At 43.0% G+C, this 23,330-nt stretch overlaps 1 protein-coding gene and 1 long non-coding RNA gene across 2 annotated transcripts in view; one reads left to right on the top strand and one right to left on the bottom strand.

The window, feature by feature from the left end:
• LOC116430178 (dipeptidase 1) overlaps positions 1 to 23,330 on the top strand; it is a 123,608-nt gene that overhangs the window by 86,707 nt on the left and 13,571 nt on the right. Inside the window, exons 8-9 of the mRNA XM_076368288.1 lie at positions 309 to 393; positions 10,846 to 10,921. Of these exons, the coding sequence (XP_076224403.1) occupies positions 309 to 393; positions 10,846 to 10,921 (161 nt within the window). The remainder of the gene's footprint in view (positions 1 to 308; positions 394 to 10,845; positions 10,922 to 23,330) is intronic.
• LOC116430179 (uncharacterized) overlaps positions 11,273 to 23,330 on the bottom strand; it is a 34,242-nt gene continuing 22,184 nt past the window's right edge. Inside the window, exon 5 of the long non-coding RNA XR_012998764.1 lies at positions 11,273 to 12,391. This is a non-coding gene — a long non-coding RNA (uncharacterized LOC116430179). The remainder of the gene's footprint in view (positions 12,392 to 23,330) is intronic.

Genomic DNA, 23,330 nt, shown 5'->3' with positions numbered 1-23,330 from the left:
TGCTCAACCTTTCCCGATGGGATGCTCTTTGATAGCAACTGAACGATCACGCGTGAATTAACGGTAGAATAATTATACCGGGTTTCACTTTTCTTATTAATTATCGATATCTTGAAACACTTATCAAATTTGTGAAATTGAATAAAAAGATTTGAGAAATAGTTTCGCTTCATTGCTATAATTGAGTCGCTCAGAATCCAATGCGGTCGATCTGATATTTCCCGGTTTCTGTAAAGTTTCATGGAATAAATGATATTCTTCGTGATTATTAAAGGATTGTAACGATACCCTATTTTTCTCCGTTCCAGGCGGATACCAAGGGTATAGTTATGGTGTCCTTCTACCCCCATTTCATCAGCTGCGGCGAGAAATCGACGCTGGAGGACGTAGCCGGTAAGAGCTCTAGAAACTCGTCCCTCGACGCGACACTACCGAACACATTCTCCTCGAAATATCGCGGTAATTCTCGGTCGAAGTTGCTTTGGCAGTTGAAATACTTATCGATACGCTCGGTAAAGAACGATCCTGGCATCACGAAAATTCTGCGTTATCGAGTCCGTAAACATTCCCCGTTCGCGCGGAACGGGAATTTTTTTCGCCGTTATCGCGCGGATATTTGATATTTCCCACGAGCGTGAATTGTTTTAATTTCAATATTTAGGTATTCTGTATTTCACGGGCGCGTACATTTTTATAATTCCCGTTATCCCGGGCAAACGCGAATTTTCCCCGTTCCTTCGCGCGGTCGTTGTGTGTTTTACGCGGGCATTCTTTTAATCCATTCACAGCGGCGTTTCACATTTTCCGTCGGTCGGCCTTCTTTTTTCAGTTTCAGCGTGTCTAGTAGAACGCCGCGCTGAACTTCGATACTCCCGCCTAGGCTATATTTAACCGATATCGACGACGCAGAATCGATTACCTGCAACTTCAATATGCTCGTTACCCTAGAACGGAATGTTCAGCACGGCCAGCTTGCCCGCAAAAGGAAACAGTGCCGCGCAACTTCGCGTCCGAGGGAATTAGAAAACATGCAAAGCACACTTCCTTTTCCCGGGGAAAAAGCCGCGGCTGCAAAAAAGCACGGGGAGACCCGGGAGGAACCTAATTTTCAAGCGCCGGGCTCCGGCGGAGATCCCTTTAGAGCGCGCGAGAAAATCCAAGGACCAGAAACAGCGATCAAAGTCAAACGGAATCCGAGTTTACGCGGCCGTTTCTTCTCGTTCCGTTGCAGCCGGGTCGTCCCCGGGAGCCGCTAATAAATGAACACCCGGTAGAGCCTTCTACTTCGCGCACACGGCCGGCAATCAGTTCGGGGCGCTTATGGACGAAAGTCAATTTGCAGACGAAAAGTTGAACGTAATTTCGATTCGGCGAGTCGGAGACGGGATGAAATGTAATTTGTAATTATGTTACGGTGGTTAATGATTGATGTGGCGATCGTCGACGTTGGCAGGCGGTTGAGATCGATATCTAGAACGATTCGAGTTCGATTGAATAGGATAGCTTGTTTTTCGTTGCTGACTAGAAATCCATTTGTCGCTGGGTATGAAACATGCTTGTCATTAAAGAAATCAATGAATAATACGGTCATTGCATTCTTATCTCTGGTTATCTTGTAAATCAAACATATTCGTATCCTCGATAACAGAAACTACTTTGCAAAGCATTTAGATTCTACAGAAATAAATCCTGTTCCTCCATTTGTGGAGCATTGAGATCGAGGCACAAATTATTCTAAGTAACCTCTTTAACCCTCTGCATTCGAAAGTTTCTCACTAGAAATATTCAACACTGATAAAATATAGACGATGCTTATTGCGACTACCCTAAAATTACTCGATTTTCCACGCATCCAAATTTCATATTAACAAGGAAAATAAAAGATCGAAGAAATGTTACAACGTTTCTTATTTTCGCTGGGAATACTATAAAAATTAGTTGCAGTTTCGATTATTAGATTCTTTTTCTAAATCACAATAAAACGTTTACTAACCATAAGTGTTTTTGCGAGGGAAAATACATTAACCCTTTGAACTCTTTAGGCTCCAATATTGCACCAGTTACAATATCAAACATTCCAATAAACCTCAAAGAAACTACCCCAAAATTATTCGATTTCACGTCGATTACGCGTTGACGCATCATTCCATCGAAAGGGTGAATCACCAAAAGAGCAGCCCCGGCTGCCCGGTCACCGTAGAACTGCCAATTACTCAATCGCTAATCCGGCACTCGAGCGAAACGAAGAAAACATTCCCGCTATCGATTCGCCGGAACGTGAGGCATTACCCTCTTCTCGCCCGTGGCTCTATCTGCGGAGCCATTAGTCTTCCGCGGGTTCATTCGCTCGCGATTGCTCTTTATACGCCGTTCCCGCGATCCGAACGTCCCGGGCGAGAACAAGCCCGGCGTATAAGAAAATTGCCGGTTATCCGGGGGATCTTCTCCTGCGGTGTCGCGTCCCGGAGGGCGGAGACGTCACCGGCAGCCAGCTGCGTCGGTTGAAAGCCTTGGCTTAGCCGTAGGAAACCATATTAACGGCGGACCCGTGCGAGCGGCCCGCCGGAACGGAGGAAAAAGAACAATTTAGACGTGATTCCGGCGTCCCCTTCAATTAGCTTTTATCCGGGAATATGGGACGGCGATAGCGGCACGGTCAAAGCTACAATGCGCGAAGGGCGCGGACTTGATTGCGGCCCTACGGAAGGGGAGGAATTAACCCGGGAACTTTATCGCGGCCGGATGAACCGATTCTCGCGGTGAGATCGTAAAGAGCGTGGAGGAATTGGCGAAGGCGAACAAAATGAATTGTAGAAATTGTATCTAGAATTTTTAGTGTTGGTTAACCCCTTACAACGAGTGAGACTCGTGATCAAAATTTTCAAGATGATTCAATAAATATATATATTACTTGGTTCATTTGAATTCAAAGTAAATATTATTCCTCTGTAATCAACTATTATAGTTAAAAGGAAATGTAGGCATAACGTATGCTTAGAATTTTTCTCTTTTCCCAATAGTTTCCCTATATTAAGGTCTATAGAAACCGTGACAATAGATAATTTTGTTTCCTTGAATATTCGTTGTAAGTGAAATTGTTTTCACTTCGAATGTTGTGTTAAAAGGAAAATTATAGTTAACAGGAAATATAGGCATAACGTATGCTTAGAATTTTCCTGTTTTTCCAATAAATTATTAACGACAAAGTAGCCTTATTCGTCTTGCAGATAGAACGATGACAGTCGCTTGAAAGCTGATTCTACTTATTCTCACTTTTCATGGGAGATTATAATTGGTATAACTGGTAGATAGTTCTATCGATATTCTCGATAGCTATCATCGCGCAGCAACGATCAAGCTCCCTACTGATCGATCAACGACAAGCATTATTACATCTGTCACCGGAAATCACGGAAAACCGTCGCAAAATAGTTGATTAAACCATCGACGCGCGATGGGAACACGGATCGTTACATGACGAAACCCCCGCGACACTGTAAATTGCCTTCTGTCACGTCGCTATTTCCGTGATTACCTTGCAGTTATGATCCATCAATATTACAACGTGGACATCAACGAAACGTATTTTACCCTGCACCAGTCACAATTTATTTCGATATCCGTTTAATTCCGCGACGCGGCGCCCGGGGATTGATACTCGCCGCTGTAACACCATTAATGAGCGTGCCATTGCCGGCTTCGCTGGATTAGCGAGATCAGTCGATCAGAGCTCTTGGAAAAAATTCGATTTGAAGTACTCCTACGACTCGTACGATTTACGCTTCAGTTCGGGAATGAACGAAATTTTCTTTCTTACTCCCATTAACCCTTTGCACTCGAGAGGTGACTCTCAGTCACCACTTAATTTGATTTGCAAACTTATAAAATATATATAATATTAAGCTTTGTATGATACATCAATATGGAATATTGAAATAAAATAGCTTTCCTTCTTAATTTATATATGTCTCCTCGTTAATTAGTTTCAAAGAACATCGTCTCATCGAAGAATATTGAATATTTCTAGTGAAAAACTTTCGAGTGCAAAGGGTTCAATGACTGCTTAGCGAATCGAGTCTGTTCCTTCGAATATCGTGATTTCGGAGACATCAAACCTTCACATCCGAGATACAAAATAATCACATAATTTCCTACATGATTTCTTTTCGCAGTTATTAAAAATATAACAGTTGTTTCTCTGAGAAATTATTATTCATTTAATACCACTCAAACTGAATTGTAAGTTAATTAAATCCTCGATAGAAGCATCCTCGAAGTTTCTACAAACGAATTTCAAAAAGTCAATTTAATTGCTCGTTTTAGTATTAATTATTCGAATAACAAGGGACCATTCCATTAGCATCTACGATATTAACGCATAACTTACCCTCCTTCCAAAAATTCTCTTTCAAAAAATCCTCGCCGGCAAGGGTTAAAATTGCACGTTCCCTCGGCAGTGCGCCCGCGCTTTGATTTGTTTCCGATCATTCTTTCGATGCGCGTAAAGGCTTTTCGGGCCTGAAATGAAATACGGGGCGAAAGGGAATTTATGCGGCAGTCTTTCCCGGAAAATAGAAGGAAAGTAGAGGGCGAGGGGGAAAAAGTGGGAGGACCTCTCATCGAACGCGGGGGGAGCAATTGCACTTTCATATCCGCGCACCCTTTGTGATTCATGAGACGGGAACCCGGCTAACTTTAGAATTTCCAACGCGAACGCCGCGGAACTTAACTCTCCTTACCGCGATACTCTTTCCCGTCGTTCGCATTTCCGATGCGAGCACGGCGGAATGTTCCGATCACTGGAATAACTGGGATCCATGTACGCCGCGTTCCCAGTAATTATCGTCTGCGAGGCGAACTTCCGATTGTGCGTTCCTTGAGCGCGCTGCTCGCGTTCCAGACTCAACTATGCTCCTTTTTGCGAGGAACAGTCTTTGACGCACTGTCGTCGTCTCGTGCCACTGAATTCGCGCGAGGAGATTCGGCAGTTCAGCGAGAGGGTTCGTGCTTGATGCTTTCGATATGATTTTGGTGAAGTAATGCTGGATTAACGGGCGTTTATTCTATAGTTCTATTGTTTCTGGTTCGTCTGTATGAATCGCGAGGATTGTAGCTTTGAAACTAGATCATTGCGATACGTATTCATGTAATAGCACGAATCAAAATAGGAACTGTTAGTAAATGAGGTTTAAAGATTATATGTCCGTCAAATTGACGGTTCTATAAATCTAGCGTTAATTCATCTATCTATCGAACTCAATCTATATATAGATAATATATAAATATCCTAAATACAATCCTGAAGGAAGATCTGGAATCGTTCGTAAACTTGTCAGCTCCTTCGGAGACGTTATTATTGACTCGTACTACTGGATTTTCGATTGAACGCGTCGCCATCGACATCAGAGAGTTAATTTGCATCGAGAGGTGACTCACCTTATTTCATACGATAAAACTGTAAAATTCGATATTCAATATTATATCTTGTATAATGCATCAATTTTAGAAATATTGAAAGGAAATAGCTGTTCCTCAACGTACGATTTCTCTTCGAGTTAGTTTCAAATATCGTCCTTTTTATTAAACGATTTAGGTCACACACGTTCTGAGGTTATTAGTGACCACAATATATTTGTTTAATGATAGAGACTACAGAAGGTGGTATAATCCAATATCCTTCAGGAATTCTACACCTTTCTCACTTGAATCTTCTCGTAGCATGGTCAATGACTAAATATCGCTCTTATCTCATCAGAGAATGTCGAAACATTCATATTGTTGTAATATATCGCAACAATATATTACATAACAATATGATATCTGAGTTTTTCTATGTATACTGACATAAGTTGACCTCAGCGAAAATTGCCATCACAATTCAGTTTTCCGAAACTTAGCCGGTACGCAATGTGTTAACTGGTTAAAAATTTCCTAATGCAAAGAAACAAACAGTCGCACGCAGCGTGTCCCACCGGAAACCAGCCCCGCGACGTAACGTTCGGGGACGCGAAAACTCCCCGCGCGGCGCGTGCCATCCCAAGGGTTTGTTTGCTCGGTGATTTTCGCACCCCGCAAAGTGAAACGCCGGCGATCCGTCGGCGTTAACCTTCGCGCGGGTCCCGTCCCGCGGCGCCATTGGGAATTTCGAACACGACCGGACGCGTATCGTCGCTGACAAGGCTGACAAAAAAAAAAAGAGGAGAACCGCGCACGGCGAACAGAGTGAAAAAGGAAACAGAACAGTTGAAAACGTCAAGCTCTCCCGCAGGAGCCACGAATAAAATTTTATTCGATCGGGACGCCGTCGACGCGGACGGACGCGCGTTTCCGGGGAGCCGATCTTCTTCCGCGAGCATCGAGGACCGTCGCTCGCGGCGATATCGAGCGATAAAAATGGTCCGTGACTCGAAAGCGGGTCGATAGGGCCGATGAAATAAGTAATAAGCCAACGAACGGGCACGGCCGAGGCCTGATTAAATCGTAACGTCCGTTCCGAAGTTCTGGCCCGCCCACACGCGCGCGGAGAGTGTGCTCCGGTCTTCTCGTTTATTCGCTCGCCGAGCGTTCCGTGTTTTATTGGACTGTATAACGAGCCGGCTCGAATTTAGACGAGACGTACAGGGCGAGAAGAATGGACCGCGCGACCTCCTTTTCAGACGCGAATAGAACGGGCAATGATGGAAACGGGGCTCGTAAGTGATATGGATTGGTTTATCGTTACGCAACTCGGCGACAGCGAAACGCATTTTACGAGCGACGATTCCGCTCGAACATCCCCGCTCGAGCGATCTCCGATCTCGAGCCTTCCGCGAGCGATGCTGATTCTCCTCTTATAATCGCGTTTTACGGGACCCCTTTTCCTTTCGTTTCTTATGGGAATTTTGTGGACGGGAATTTCTCGTTTTGTGTTTTACGGATTTATGGTTATTATGTATATGGTGATGGAATATTTGATTTCCTTGGGCTGTTATGGATTTTGCTGGGACGATGGTGTTAGCGGACACGCGAATATTTTGTTCCTTTTTTCTCGTTGGAATATTTCTTTTTACATTTTATATAATTATATTTTACATAAAATATAATTTATATTTTTATGATATTTCTTTTTGGTGACATTAACGCGTTCATGTTGAGTTGAAAAATCTTTGACTGGGAAAGTGGTGTTTGTAATTTTTCATCGCGGCCACGTTTCGCATAAAATGGTGCGACTATGCGCGCGGCGCGTTGCATAGGTAGAATGACAATTAATCATTGTGCCGAATCGTGCGTTGGGAATTCCATGGGAAGAAAAATAAGTCGAAAGTGTAGAATACATTTGTTTCGTGAAAAGCCCCGTTTGCAGGAGAATCAACATTGTAAATTGGTCCGGCACACGCGTGCTCGTAGTAAGTAGAAACGGCGTGTAATGAACAGACGCGTTAATCAAGACCCATTCAATAATTCGCGTGCCCGGGTGAAATTTAAATTACATCTCCGCGGGAACGAAATGTACTGAAATAAATAAAATAATTCTTTTCCCATTGTCTTTCTGCGAACAATGTTACATCGTGCCTTTCGCTAGTATAACTAGCGCTGCCATTACTCTGCCTCTTCTGATTTTATTTCGATTTGTTTTTCTTTCTGTTTGACGTTGTTATCATAAATTACAAGCAGTACTATTGTTATGATATTGTATTACTGTATTATTATATTACTATATTGCTATATTACTATATTACAGTATTAGTATATCATTATATTATTATATTACCATATCACCGTACCATTATATCACTACAGTACTACATCATCATATTATTATATTACCATAGTACCATATCATTATATCACTACAATACTATATCATTACATTACCATATCACTATATCACCATATCATTATATCACTACAATACTATATCATTATATTACCATATCACCATATCACCATATCACCATATCATTATATCATTATATTACCATATCACCATATCACCATATTATTATATCACTACAATACTATATCACCATATCATCATATCACTACAATACTATAGCATTATATTACCATATCACCATACCATTATATCACTACAATACCATATCATCATATCATTATACTACCATATCACCATACCATTGCATCACTACAATACCATATCATATATCATCACACATCACCTCACTCAACTAAAAAACTTCACCAGCCACACGTTTCATCCTACCAAGCAACGGTACCAAAAACATAATAACGACAACGTTCGCCAATGAAAAACACTCGCTGCCATTAATCACGCGTCCGCCGAACGGAACGAGAGTCATTTCCAACGGTCCACTTCCGCGAATTACATCTCGAGACGCGAACAACGAGAGCATCACGCTCGCCGGCAGCGCGACCCGCGTTAAACAGAGTCGCAATAATAATTTCGACAATTGCCGCGTGTATGCGTTGAATCATCTCAATCCATTGGCGACATTACTCGTCGCGATTGATTGCTCGTCGCACGGTGCAACAATTACCGGCTAATTAATAACGACGCGTTACGTACACACGGCCCTAACCGTTCGGCTCGAGCGGAGTTTTCGTGCGCGCCCCGAGTAATGCAATTTTCCCGATGCGTTCGATGCGCCGCGCGTCAACAGCAACGCGTTTACATTTCGCGTGTTACTGACGTTTGCACTTAACGCGCGGAAGACGCGCAACCCCTTTGCTCGGCGCGGAACGTCGATTGCACGCCGAAGACGCGCCGACTGTTCGGTCCGATGAATCGGCGATGCCAACGATTGCACTCGCGATCGAGTTAAAATGTAAATATCCACCGGGAACGACTGGAAATGAAATATAGTTCGACGATTCGTTCGTTTTCGTCTCTTACGGTGTATTTGAACGTGACGTTCCCGCTCGGATGAATTGCGACGCGCGTTTTTTCAGGTTACAATTGGACGATTCGTTACGGAAGAATTATTAGAGTTACCGGGACGTTGTAGATTGTTTAAAATTTGGCTAGGTTTTTGATTGAATTATTAAGACGCTTGTGAATCATTGCTGGGATTTTTAACGAGAATGGGATGAGATAAATAAGTTCCAAGTTTCTGTGGTTATTGACATTAGAAAGTGTGATAGACAGTGTTTAACCCTTTGCACTCGAAAGTTTCTCAATGGAAATATTCAATATTTTCTGACGAGATATAGGTGATATTATTTGAAACTTAACGATAATTCATAGATAAGTTAAGCACAGAGGTGTTTCATTTAAATATTTCACGTAGCAATGAAAGCTTTAATTTGAAATATTAAATATTCTACTTCATAGTTTTGTTGTATCGAATCACGTGGTGACTGAGTTTCTCGAGTGCAAAGGGTTATTCGATGAGTAAGGTCATAATTGAATTCTAACAGGACTTGTGAATGGAAAACTGATTCAAGGCACGTTTAAGTTCTCGTTTTCGTTTGGTTACACCGATGTAATAGGTTTATCGGCGGTAAAGCTATGAAAATAACGGGAATGATAAGTTTCGAGTTTCGTGTTTCATAATTATTAAAATTACCGAGGCGCTGTTGCAGATAGCGTTTAAAATTCATGAATAGCGGCAGTCGCTCTTATCTCTTATAATTTCCATTCATAATTCCCCTCTCGTACCGCAAAGAATACAGAATTAAGTACACTTTGACCCTTGCTCTTAATCTTAACCCCCTCGACTTGTACGCTATTCATAATTGTTGCTCCGGCATCCTCTGATTTACTCCGAGCGAACGATTAAAGTTTAATCGGTTCCCATGGTTTGTTCTTCGGCGAGTTTATCAGAGGTTTGTTTTCTATCGCGTTCGCCGGCGTTCTATCCTTTATCTCGCCGGAGCATGAATGTTTTATTGTCCTCGTGTTGAATTCATGAATCCCAAGCGCTTTCGCGGGTTATGAGATTTCCCCATTTGAAATGATTTGATTGCATCGTAAAAGGCTTCATCTACTTCATCTCCTCGTTCGGAAATTAGCTTTCCATGGTAAAATCCTCGTTAAGAACACGGGAAGTTACTCCGGCAGGAGCGACAGGATAAAACTGTACGCTGCCGTAGCTTTTAATAATGTACAGTGATCAGTCTAATCTTGCCACGTTTCTCGACGCAGCTCCATAATAATTTTAGAAACCATCCGAGTCCTTTTCTCGTTAATTACAGCGCTCCCATAAACAATATCAAACTTTGGTACTAATAATCAAAATTGTAGCTTCAAAATAGTACAATCGTTAGACCAATTTTATTAGATTCTTAGAAAAATGCATTGCAATTGCATTACAACTTCATCACTAACCGGAATCATCAATAAATCGCAGATATTTAATGCTATAACGTAAGCCCATTACTAACTAATTGTAAACCCAAGAAATACTCAACTTCCTAATGATGTAGCTATAAAAAGTAATCCCCATGAAACCTTCGTACATTTCCTCACACTAACAATCACCAGAAAAATCCACTCGTTCACTAACCGAGCTTACAAAGAACTTACTAATCACCTAGGAAAACTAATAATTCCCATGAATCCTTCGTACAAACTCATTTCCACCAACGAACACCACAAAAAGCCACACAACTCATTCTCCTCATACCCAAGCCATCTCAAACAACTTTCTAACCAGTCAACCATAAAAAATACCAATCTTTTGCAGCGCACATCGATCACATCCGCAAGATCACCTAACCAGGAAAGTAATAATTCCCATGAATCCTTCGTTCAAACTCATTTCCACCAACGAACACCACCAAAAAGCCACACTACTCATTCCCCTCATACTGAAACCAACTCAAACAACTTTCTAACCAGTCAACCATAAAAAATAACAATCTCTCGAACTCGATCTGTTGCAGCGCACATCGATCACATCCGCAAGATCGCCGGGATCGACCACGTCGGCATAGGAGCCGGCTACGACGGGATCAACCTGTAAGTATGCCCCCTCATCCGCGCGGTTCCTCCGCGGCGCGGCTTATCCAGCCGCGGGAGCTTATGAAAATATGCTTATACGGGCCACAGCGCCGCTTGCCGGCGATAAATTCTAACGAGGACACGCGGGCTGGCGCAAACAAGTGAGAGGCAGGCTTTAACTAACGCGGAACGGTGAATTAGTGCTGGAAAAAAGGGGGCGTAACGGTGTAATTCCTCGTGCGACTTTTCTGTTTTCTCTATACTCGCGATTTACGAGGTCCGCCGTGCAACAGCCATAAAGCATGCATTCCCCCACCCGTTCCTCTCGCTTCTACGTTCGCCCGAAGCGTTGACCAGAGCCCCATAAAACTGTAATACGACGGAAGTAAAACGTACGACGCGGCCCGCTCGCGCGCCGCGCGAGGGTTCTTAACTCGCGTCTTCCTCGAGGAGATTGCGCGACCGTTCCATGGGGGATACTTTTTTAGGGCTGTTCGCCGATGAATTTATTCCCGTGCTGTTTCGACGGGAACGCGATTCGATGTCTCGACGGGAAGTGAACGGTGAAGGAGTTAATACTAGGTTTATGGAACGCGTCAAATTGAGGCATATTGGATTTTAGAAATATTATTTTGTAAATGTTTACGCCGATCTCCAGTTTCTACGATCTAAATAAATAGAATGAAGTGTACAATAAATGCTCGTAAACCTAGTGTTAACGTGCGCTTGGTACTTCGGAATTTAACCCTTTGAACTCTGTAGGCTCGAATATTGCAGCAGTTTCGAATAATCCGAGGTTAATAATAATTTTACTTCAGTTTCCTTTGCTGAAAGTTCCGAGTATTTTGAAAGTAGTTCATTGGAAGTTAATAATTTCAATTTAGTTCCCTCTGCTGAAAGTTTTGAGTATCTTGAAGAGCCTTTGTCTGCTGGAGGTATATCTGTGCGATTGCGATCGAGTGTGAGTGCGTTGCTAATAGGAATCTATTTATGTCTTTAATCATTCGTGAGTTAATGCACAACAATGAATTCGAACGTCTTCTAACCCTTTGCACTCTGAAAAATACTTAACATTTTCTAACTAGAAAAAAACGATCTTTGAAATGAATTCAAAGAGAAATCACAGGTAAATTGAGAAACAGCTTTTTTATCCCAATATTTCACGCACTGCATTACACATAGTTCAATATGAAATTAAAAATATTAATAATATTAATCAAATTTTATAATTTTGCTGCATTAAATCAAATGGTGACTGAGTCACCTCTCGAGTGCAAAGGGTTAATATTCAACACAGATCGACGAATTGTCATTATAATTCGAGAAACTTCAGCACGATCATTTCTATCGATAACATCAATCGCAACGGATACTGTCTCAACTCTTCAGGAAGTCTCTTAAGCTCCATGTTTCCCCTTTGAACGCACACCGATTCATCTGTCCGGAACGAAAACAAGCAATGCGACGTGGAGATAATATAAACAGGCTCTGAAAATAGAAAGAACTAGAATATAAACGGAACAAACAATCAGCGCGTTTCCCGCGCGCAACGCTCCGCTGCGTTAAATTGTGTTCTTGGCAAAATGAAAGGAAAGATTCGAGACTTTGAACGGAGTTCTCTAATTTTCCTGTTCAGCTGGCCTCAAACAAACAATGCAACGCTCGGATAATATAAACAGCCGGGGAAAGTATCGCGAAAAGGAAATGTATAATGAATATGTTCTCCGCGCGCAACGCACCGTTGTTCGAAACTCCCTTCTGAAAATAAGAGAAAACGGATGTTTTACTTCTGCGGTGCAGCTCGAATATCGAAATGTGCTCCATTCCCGTTAACAGCGGAGAGAAATCTAAAAAACGAATTCAACTGGACCTTTCAATGTTTATTTTCCACATCAATGTTTATATTTTAACCCTTTGCAGTCCAGAAGTTTTTCACCGGAAATATTCAATATTTCCTAATGAGGTAAAACCATGTGTCAAACCATTTGGCGACTTAGAGGCGCTTCTGTTTATCAGTATCAATTATAATTTTGTTACTATATTCTTCAAAAAATAAATCAAAGTAAATTTATTCGAATAAATGTTATTTTTTGATATATTTTTGTAATAACACTATATTTGTGATCTCATTAGGTAACTACTCTATGATTAAGACGCTTTGACCTTCAGATGACCTTCATCTCATAAATCCAATTCTTACCGAACTTAGCTACAAGCTACAATTTTCACATTTAGTGATTTTCCTAAAGTATATTACTACTGTCACCATATTTCAACTGAATTACGATAAACAATTTTCCCCTTCAAACTGGGAAATCGATATTTTCTCTCGGGAAAGTAAAGTCGAATTCGAATTCGGAAACGATCGAGGCCCATCAAATACCTCGCGACGCGCAGCCGAATTTCAATTCTTAATCGTCTCTCCCTGTTCGACGTTGCACAGGTTAATGCGACGAAATGTGCGCGCAGCGAGAGAGGTCGCGGCGGTGAGTTAGGCGACGATAGTTCGCTCAAAGGCGGGAAAGCCTGCGAGGCGGAGAGAACCGTTAGCCGCCGCTCGCGTTGGAATTTACAGCCCGAAGAACTTTCGAGAAGTGTAACAAATTCACCGAGAGGGTGGCTACCACCTGTGAAGGTTATTAATATGCGATGAAACGGGAGGCCGGGCGCTCCGCGGGGTTAAATGCTGGGAGGGAACCTCAGACGCGGCGGATCCGGTAAGCAATTTGTTGCGTCAACGTGCCGACGGGAAATTAACTCGTGTATCTCGCCGCTCGCACTCTAAATTCACGGGAAATCGTCGCCGATGGGAACCGGATCCTACCGGTGAAAATAGGAGAGAGAGAGGGGAAGTGCGTGCGGCTTTAAATTTTGCTTCGAACCGTTACCGATGTTTCCATTTCAATCGTATTGGAAGTGATTGTGCGTCGTAAACCAGCGGGCGCGAAAACTCTCGAATATGAACTTGTTGGATTCGTGTGTTGTTCCTCTCTATTCTGCTCTATATCTGTGGAGCATTCTCTTATTTACTCGTTCACTCGGTTATGGACTCGTTCGGTTAGTCATGTGGTTGTTTGGTTATTCGTTTACTCATTTAGTCGTTCCGTCATTCATATATTCGTTTATTTATTTACTCCTTTATTCGTTTACTCGTTCTGTCATTCATTTATTCGTTTACTCGTCTATTCTTCTACTCATCTGCTCATCTACTTATGTACTCATTTATTCGTTTAATCATTTACTCATCTACTCATTTATTCATTTACTTATTCACTTATTTACTCATTCACTTATTTACTCATCTACTCATCTACTCATTTACTCACATTACTCATTTACTCATTTAATCATCTACTCATCTATTTATTTACTCATTTACTCATTAACTCATTTAATCATTCACTTATTTCTCATTTACTCATTTGTTCATTTACTCATTTAATCATTCACTTATTTACTCACTTACTCACTTACTCATTTACTCATTTAATCATTTAATCATTCACTTATTTACTGACTTACTCGTTCACTTATTTACTCATTTAATCATTCACTTATTTTCTCACTTACTCACTTACTCATTCACTCATTCACTCAGCTACCCATTTATTAGCTCACTTTTATAACACCTCCCTCCTCTCTCTCTGCCACACACAGATTCGCACCATCACAGTGAAAAGAATATCGAATAGAATACCATCGGCGCGCGGAACGACGTGAACGGATGAATCGAACGAAACGCTCGAGCAAGGTTCTCCCCTGTTTGCGAAACGGCGACACGTTACACCTGCCCGAGGCTGAAATCGGAGCGGTCGCCATTAAGCTCGCCTGGGGGAAAAAAAAAGCGCGGCGGAAAAAACGGGCGACGGAGCGAGGGAAAAGGGAAAAAGAACGCGGACAGCAGCTGCTAAAAAGTTGTCGGGTTTTTCGGAGCAGCGCGAAAAACACGCGTGGGCGTGGCAACGCATCGCGGGACCCGCGGCGGCGTGCGGGCGAGGGGGATGAAAAACAACGCGCACGCAGCGAACCGCGCATTTGCACGTCGAGCAATAAAAAGGCGAGACAGAAGAAAAAGGTGTCGCCGATCGCATCGTTCGCGCATTTTTATTGGGAGGATCGAACACTATGGACTAAGCGAGGAATGATTATTACTGGAACAGTGTCCCCTTTTTCCGCGGGGAAAAAGTAATTGTGACGAACGCGCACGCGACGATTTCAATCGGCCTTTTTAGATAGATCGCGGCTGTTTTATTCGTTCGTTCGTGAACGATTGTAACTTATTCCTCTTTCGCTTGGAGGACTCGTAGAATTGTTAAATTTCTTTTTACTTTCGGATGGTTCCAGTGTTTATTAATTGGTACGTGAATCTGTGCGCGTACGTTGACAAAGTCGTGATTATGGTGATGAAAGTGATGATATTCTGCTTCAGTTTCTACAGTAAATATCTATGTACATCGCGAGACAAACTCAAGAACCTTCTAGTTAAAGTCGAATCACACGAAACACTTTGGGAACAGAAAGCGATACTCGAGGAAGCAATTCCGAGTGCCATTAAGATATCTCTGTATTTCGTTCGCCAACAGCTGTCCCGAAAATCCAGGAATAATTTCATTTCACAAATGTTTGCGTTGTCGCGCGATCTACCACCGGTTTCGATGACAAACGCGCGCACGCCCGTTCAAATACTTTCCGCGCGCGTCGCGACGGCTTTGATCTCGGCGCGCAAATTCGTATAATTAGCGATCGCGCGCGGCCGCGCCGCACTCCGGCTCTCTTTGTCGGGCGCGCGCTTTGACAATCCGGCCGTGAATTAAAAAATTCGCGCGCGCGTTGTAATTGTCCCCTGGTACGTCGGATGGCAACATTTGCAGCGGCGACGCGTGCTGGCGAAAAAAATGGGGTGCTAGAGATGCCACGGGGGAGAGAAAGTTCCCATTGGAATGGAAACAATGTCCGATCTCCTTGTTCCGGAATGGCGTCGCGTTCGCGCTGAGATAGCGGCGCGACGCGGACAGCAGGTAATCGCGAGGAGGAGGCGAAATTAAAAATTTCACCAGCTCGCTGGAACCCCAGGAATTTTTCCGTGAGAACGATCCGGTTTCGCGCGGAACGGGAGGGACTGGGAAACTAGGGGGAACGTTCGCGCCAGTGGCAAGCGATACTTGAGCGTAGAGATTGGTTGGAATTAACGGTTGTAATTTTTGAAATTCGAAATGAACGTGTTTGAGGATCGGAAATTTGGGAGCTTGAAGCTTTCGGGGGTGAAACTTAATTTTTGATATTTGAAATGAAAGTTTTTGGGGATTCGAAGATTCGGAAGGTTGAAGCTTTCGGGGGATGAAACTTAATTTTTGAAATTCGAAATGAAAGTGTTTGAGGGTTCGCAGATTTGGGAGCTTGATGTTTTCGGGGGATGTAGCTTTTGAACGTTGAGACCTTTTAATGTTGGAACTTTAAAAAACTGAAGGTTTAGAAAGCTGAAACTTTTAGAAACCGAAACTTTGGAAAGTGGAGATTTTAGAAATTTAGAACTTATGAATGTTGAAACTTTAATAAACCGAAACTTTGGATAGTTGGAATTTTAGAAACTTAGAACTTATGAATATTGAAACTTTAGAAAATTGAAAGTTTAGGAACTTAGAACTTATGAATGTTGAAACTTTAGAAAGTTGAGACTTTAGAAACTTGGAATTTATGAATATTGAAACTGTAGAAAGTTGAGACTTTAGAAACTTGGAACTTCTAAAAGTTGAAACGTTAAAAAATTGCAACTCTACAAACTTGAAACTTACGATCGTTGAAACTATAGAAATTCGAAACTTCTCAAACATGGAACTCTTGAAACTTGAATTTTCCTAAAATTGAAATTTAGAGTTTCCTAAACTTGAAACGTTGACAGTTTAAAACATTTGAAACCTGAAGCGGTAATTTTATTTACTAAGAACACCATAACTTCGTACCTTTCCCATCTAAGTTTCAAAACTTCTAAATCACTGTCGAGTCCTCGAGACTCGAAACATCCTTGGGTATCGACAGGCTTCCCGGTTCCGACGTTTCGAGTTCACCCTACTCGAACCTGTTCGAACATTTTCCCGCGCGACTCCTGATGGGAAAAAGTTGAACGCGTCCGGCAATCGGCGAAGATAAATGCGCCGCTGCGGCGGCGCGGTGTGCGCAGGTACGCGGGCCAGCGCGGGGGAGTTAGCAATGATCGATCAATTAACAGAGGGAACGATTTATCTTCCGCGCGTATTTTCCATTCGTCACGGCGCGGCCGAACAGGAAAAAGAACGCCATTAACTGGACCGGAAAATCGGGACATTCGATAACAATGAACCGTGAAAATTTTAACGAATATCGGGAGTCGTTTCGTTAAAAACTTCCAATCCGGGGGGTCGTTCGAGGGAAGCACTTGTTTGGTTCGGTTTTTAGGTTCCCGTTTTTGTTAGAATGAATGACGTGTTACGAAACCGGCTGCGATTTTTCATGAGATGATCAGTGAACGGACCCCTTGTGTTCCAGTATTTTTTAAACCGTTCGTCCGCGAACTACAGCTTTTCTACGTGTATGAAAAATTTGTTGGTTTCGTGGATTGTCTCGCAAAACTCACAATTAACGGAACTTTCGCATGGTACCAGTGTTGATATACACGACGTACATCATCCAGTTCGTTTTGTTTTTCCGTAAATATTGAATAAATCTATCTTTGTCGCTGGAGCACAGTGTAAATGTGATTTATATTATAGACACTTTAAAGCTAGAACTACCGGTCACAATGACTGGTTTTAGTTTTCCTATTTTGAAATTATTGATATTTCTAAGGTATTCAATATCCAGAATGATTCTGAAAATAGTTTTTTTTTGAATTGTCACTTAATTCAACATGATTGAACAAATATATGTATTACTCAGTTCAGTCGAATTCAAAGTAAATATTATCCCTCTGTAATCAACTATTATATTTGAAAGGAAATATAGCATATGCTTCGAATTTTTCTTTTTTTCCAATAAATTATAAATAACAAAGTATCGACCAGAATTGAGAAAGAGATCATAGGCCAAGTTAATTACCAGAATATCGCTTAATTCGTAAGAAAAGAAGCTCAAAGCGATGACGTCCCTAAAACGCCGCACGAACACATAGAATCTATCAAATAATTGTTACATAAACTGTACGCCGACTTGTCGCGCTAAACGATAGACTAAACGACCTAAATTTATTGATAGGATTTCCGCTGAAAGGAAACTAAATTCAATTCGCCGACCGGAAAGATCTCGATCAAAGGCGCAAAAATTCACCGGGGGGCGGGAGGTAGGGAAAGAGGCACTCGGCACTCCGCTTCATAGAGGAGAACGTTTGAGTACGTACGTTCATTGAATTCCTCCAATAAAAATTCGGAGAACCGTTCTAAAAGCGTCCGTCTAGAACAGAACGGCCCCCTTAATGGCGCGCAAATAGATCCGCCCCTTTAAGAATAAAGTGCGGAAGTCGCGGGGAGCCCGGTACAGTCTAATTTTAAATAAATATTCATCCGGTGAACAGCGAGAGCGTCCCATTTTATAGTTCGATGTTTGAATAACCGTTTCCTGCGTCGAATAATCCTCTTTCGTTCGGCCGGGGAATATGGGGGGAAAAGGAAGAGGGAGCCGGGGAGCTCCTATTTAATTAGTTCCACGCGGAAGAAATGGGTCGGGTCGAAATATCACCGGATAAAACACGGAGATTCGAGTGGAACGCGGTTCGACCGGGGCCGATAGTGTACAGCGCGATCGAACGGAATGGAAAACACGAAATACTAAATTCACGGAACCCGACGATTTACCGGATATTCAATCTAGCAAACGTTATTCGCGAAAATTTTATGCCGCTCCTCCATTCACGCTATTATACGAGTGAGCAGCTTAATTCTCTATTGTTCGAGCCGTAATTAAAATGTCTGTTACGGTGTACTGTAATCTTTCCTGTTGTACGGGGATCGATGATGCATTGTAGAACGAAATATTGTGGGCTCGTTGGGTTTTAACTCTTAACGGACCGGAATTTCAAGTTGACTTACTAAAAGATATCGTAACATAGATAAGTAGAAAGAGACAGAACCGATCTAGATACTTAACACTGAACAAACAATTGTCTCGCTCACAACTAACTGAAAGCTAGTTCTATATAAGTTGACCGTAGACGAATGTCGACATTTACTCGAATGATCTAGTTACTCGAATTCTTCCCTTTTTCTATTAACTAAGCAATTAATATATAATTCAGCATCCGTCGAAGGTACATTCCACAGAACCTTCGACAAAGGGTTAACGAGCATCTCAGATTCACGCTAACTTAACCCTTGGCACTCCAGATGGTTCTAATTTATTAATCATTTCGTACATCGAAAATCTCGTGTTTCCAGTGAAAAACTTCCGAACGCAATGGTCCGATGTGCAAACATACGTAAACGAACATCCATTATGATTCTCCGAGGCCAGTAAAACAAAGTGGACGATAAAGGGTGCACGAACCCGGCAAGGAACGTTAACATTCCCATTACCGGGGCGTTTAAACCGAACGAGGGCTGCTTAATTTCCAACGGGCCCCCGGCGTAACATTATTTCACGTTCCTCGAGCGCACGGGAATCCTGGATCAATTTTTTATCCCCCGTTTCTTTCGAACATTCACATCCCGGATCAGAAGGAAAAAAAAAGCGGTAAAAGTAAGGGAGAGAAAGGGGAAGGAGTTCCACGGGATTTTTCCTTAAAACTGGCTCACTATTTTCGTTCCCGGCTGCTGAACATTTTTATGGAAATTTCCTATTACCGTTTCCTTTTTTATATCTGCGAACGGGCTGCCGTTCTCTACGGCATCGCTATAAATCACTGTCGAGTACCCGCATCGAGTACCTGGCCGGGCGCGAGAGGGTATCTCGGACCACCGGGGAGACCCGATCGCATCGATACTCGAGGAAACGTAAGAAGGAGAAGGGAATAAGGGCATTGGCCGAGGCTCACCGGAAATGCGAGTCGCCTGTAGACCGAGGTGTTCGTTTCGACCGATCAGCGTGCAGCGAGCAGTCAACTTACGGATGTAATTAACACTTTGCACTCTGGAGGAGCCTCTCAGTCGCCAATGATTGATTTGATACAGCTGAATTGTAAAGTTTGAGGTTTAACCCTTTGCAAATTTGTCGTTAGAAATATTCTATTTATTTCTATGAGATATAGATGACGTTTTCAACTAACTTTAATATTGCTGTGTAATCTCTATAAAAATTGTAACAATAGATTATTTTCAGTTTCTTTGGATATTCATTATAGTACTCAAGTGGAACTATTTATTTCCAAAATCATTTCAAATATTCAATGCTTTTAAGGTATTAACTGCGGAACAAACAAATCGAAACCAGTCATTTTGATTGGTACGGTAGTTCCAGTGTTAATGTATTAATTACCATTAACACTAGAACCACCGAGCACAAACAATCGATTCACAATTTTCCATATTACCAAATTTCCTTAGTACTTTATCAGAGAAGCATCTACCACGCTCGAACAATCGCAAAAAGAAATCTGCCATTTACTGGCTCAACAGTTCTAGTGTTAATGTGTGAATTACCATTAACACTAGAACCACTGAGCACAAAGAATCGATTCACAATTTTCCATATTCCCAAACTTCCTTAGTACCTTCTCAGAGAAGCATCTACCACGCTCGAGCAATCGCAAAAAGGAATCAGGAATCTGCCACTGACTGGTTCGACAGTTCCAGTGTTAATCCGGTAATTCCGCGACAGTCCGCAGTGATCAGCAACAAAACCATAGGAATCTGAGACACTCGGAACCACGGTGCCCGGCGAATGTTCCTCCGCCCCATTCGCGTTTCCTCCGCGTATCGATCACCGCCGCGTTCCTTCGGATGCGCAACGAGGTTTTTCCTCTCGCCGCCTTTCATTCCCGCCTATAAATCACTGTCAACGGCGCCTGGACGAAATGTATCTTCCCGTTGGAATCGGATTTTCGGTTTTCGACGTTCGCCGATGCGCCGGGCGCGAGAGAATGGAGAAAGATGGCGGAATGATGCGCGACACTGCTGTCCAGGTCGAATGGAGTCTTTGTGCCGCGTCCCCCCCGTCCTCTCTACGGGGTTTTGCTCGGCTGTTTTCGCCGTGGCACGGACTCATCCCTTTCCCGTGCAGCTCCCGTGGGTTCCGCGAGGATCCCGGGCCAACCGGAAATCCCGCGAGTCGGAATAACGCGGCGCAGCGTCGCGTCCCGGCCAGACAACTTGGCCCAGAGCGGATCGAACGGCTACCGATAAATCTGCTCGGCCCAATTTTCCGCCGGCGATATTTTATCACGCGCGATATACCTCCGCTCCGCCCGCGGCCGCAGTTTCGCCGATCGCCGCCTGCGCGCGTAATTGTTATTCAGTCCCGAGTGGACGCGGCCGAAGGAACGCGGGGGCGAGCGCTCGCCGATAGAGATCTTTCGGTAATGAAGGTATCGGGGAATTTTCCGTGTTCGAACGTTCTCGCCGGAATTGCGGACGTATTCGGTTATAAGGAAGGTGATGTATGGACCGTAAAAATCGAGGTGCGAATAGTTTAAGAGGAGTTTAAATGTTGCCGGATGAATCGATACGCGGCTGCTCGGAACGTATGATCGTCTACGAGTGTTTTATTCGTATCGTTCTAAACGGAACTAATGCTGAATGCCAGTATAAAGGAAACGATTGGTATTCGTGTTAACACGTTGCCGATCGGTGATAGTCGTTGGAATTTCTCGGGAAGTATTGTGATACGAGGCAGCTGATGGATCGAAGTGTTTAACCCTTTGCACTCGAGAGGTGACTCTGTCACTACTTGATTTGATACAGAAAAACTATGAAGTTGAATATTTAGTATTTTAAATTAAACTTTGTACTGCTATAGGGAATATTTAAGTAAAATAGCTTTGTCGCTTGATTTCTGTGAATTATCATTAAATTAGCTCCGAACAATGTCGTCTGTATCTCGTCGAAAAATGTGGAATGTTTTCAGTGAAAAACTTTCCAGTGCGAAGGGTTAATATCGTCAATTAATTAGTTCTAGGATTTAAGGTTAAACGTTACACTATATATTCAATCTATCGATATACGGAGACGTTAGAGCGCTGTATTAAACGTCCGTTCACAAAACGGTAACTCAGGAATCGAGGAAAATCGTGTGACCCAACGCAGGCCCTAGTTTATCACCTGTCCTTGCTCTAGTGTCAATGTAGTGTCAATATTCTCACAAAATTCCTACATAGTCATTGTTCCCAAGAATAAGTGTCACGCGAAGCGCACAAGATTCTGTCGGTTACCGCGTGAAATTCAATTCGAACGGAAGCAAACGAAGTGGACCACGTCCGACACCTGCATCAAGGCAACGCGTTAATATCAATTACACAGCGACGCAGCCTAGCTCGTTACTCAGCGCGAACGGGTTAATAACGAAGATATTTCGAACTGCGTTATTAGCCTGAACACCCGGTGCATTATCGTCAATACGAAATCAATGGACGCGTACAACGCGTTCCAAGAGGACACCACTACGTGCGTGCGTGCGCGCGTGCGACGACGCGACGCGGGGTCGCCGCTTAATGACGGACACACTCGATTTGGAAATTCCCGAGATTGAAACAACGCCGGCCGAACCCTGCGCGTAGTATACCGGCTGCATAACTGCCAGTTTCAGCCGCGATATGACGCGCCATGAATAAGTCTCCTAACCGCTCTTGTTGGGCCGACATTGTCAGCAGGTAGCTTTCAACGGTTCTGCAACGCTCGTTGTCGGCGGTGCCGCCGCGCGCCGTCTGACGCTCGTTATGACGCGCGTAATGAGAACGTCGAAATTCAGACTGATCCCTTTTAACGCTCAACTCGCTCGTCGTCCCTCTAATTCGCCGGTGAATGTCTCCCGCCGAGGATAGACTCGACGCCGATGCTGTATCGCGAGTCGCGGAACGAGATACTCGATGTCGAGGTGACTCTGAGAGTGTTTCAAGGGAGGAAGTCTCACTGGTTTTGTAGCGCAAGTTTTTATTTAGTTGAACCGAGTATAATATTTGAGTACGTCGAAGTGTCGCTCGTCTAAAGAAAACTGCCTCTTTTCCGTTTTTCCTCCGTGTTTAAAGGATTTTGTGAAGCAGTGGGGGAAAGGGAATTTGAGAGAACTGGCTGCAGCGATTTGAAGGCGTAGTTTTGTTATTTTCCGAATTCCATCGCGGCCCTGAATTTTTGGAAAAGATGAAGTTTGTAATCGGATGCATAAGTTTGGTATCTAAAAGGGAAACTGGACAGATAAAAGGAAAAGGGATTTTCTGGATACGTGATTTAGGTGCATAGGCAGGAGGTTGTTTTGGGTTCGGAGAAAAGGCGGAAGATTGGCAATCTAGGAAAGGATCTCTACTTAACGATCC

This window comes from Nomia melanderi, chromosome 6, assembly GCF_051020985.1.
Source record: "Nomia melanderi isolate GNS246 chromosome 6, iyNomMela1, whole genome shotgun sequence".
NCBI lineage: Eukaryota > Metazoa > Arthropoda > Insecta > Hymenoptera > Halictidae > Nomia > Nomia melanderi.
The sequence above is the reverse complement of the archived record's forward strand: the minus strand, read 5'-3'. Positions and strand labels throughout refer to the sequence as shown.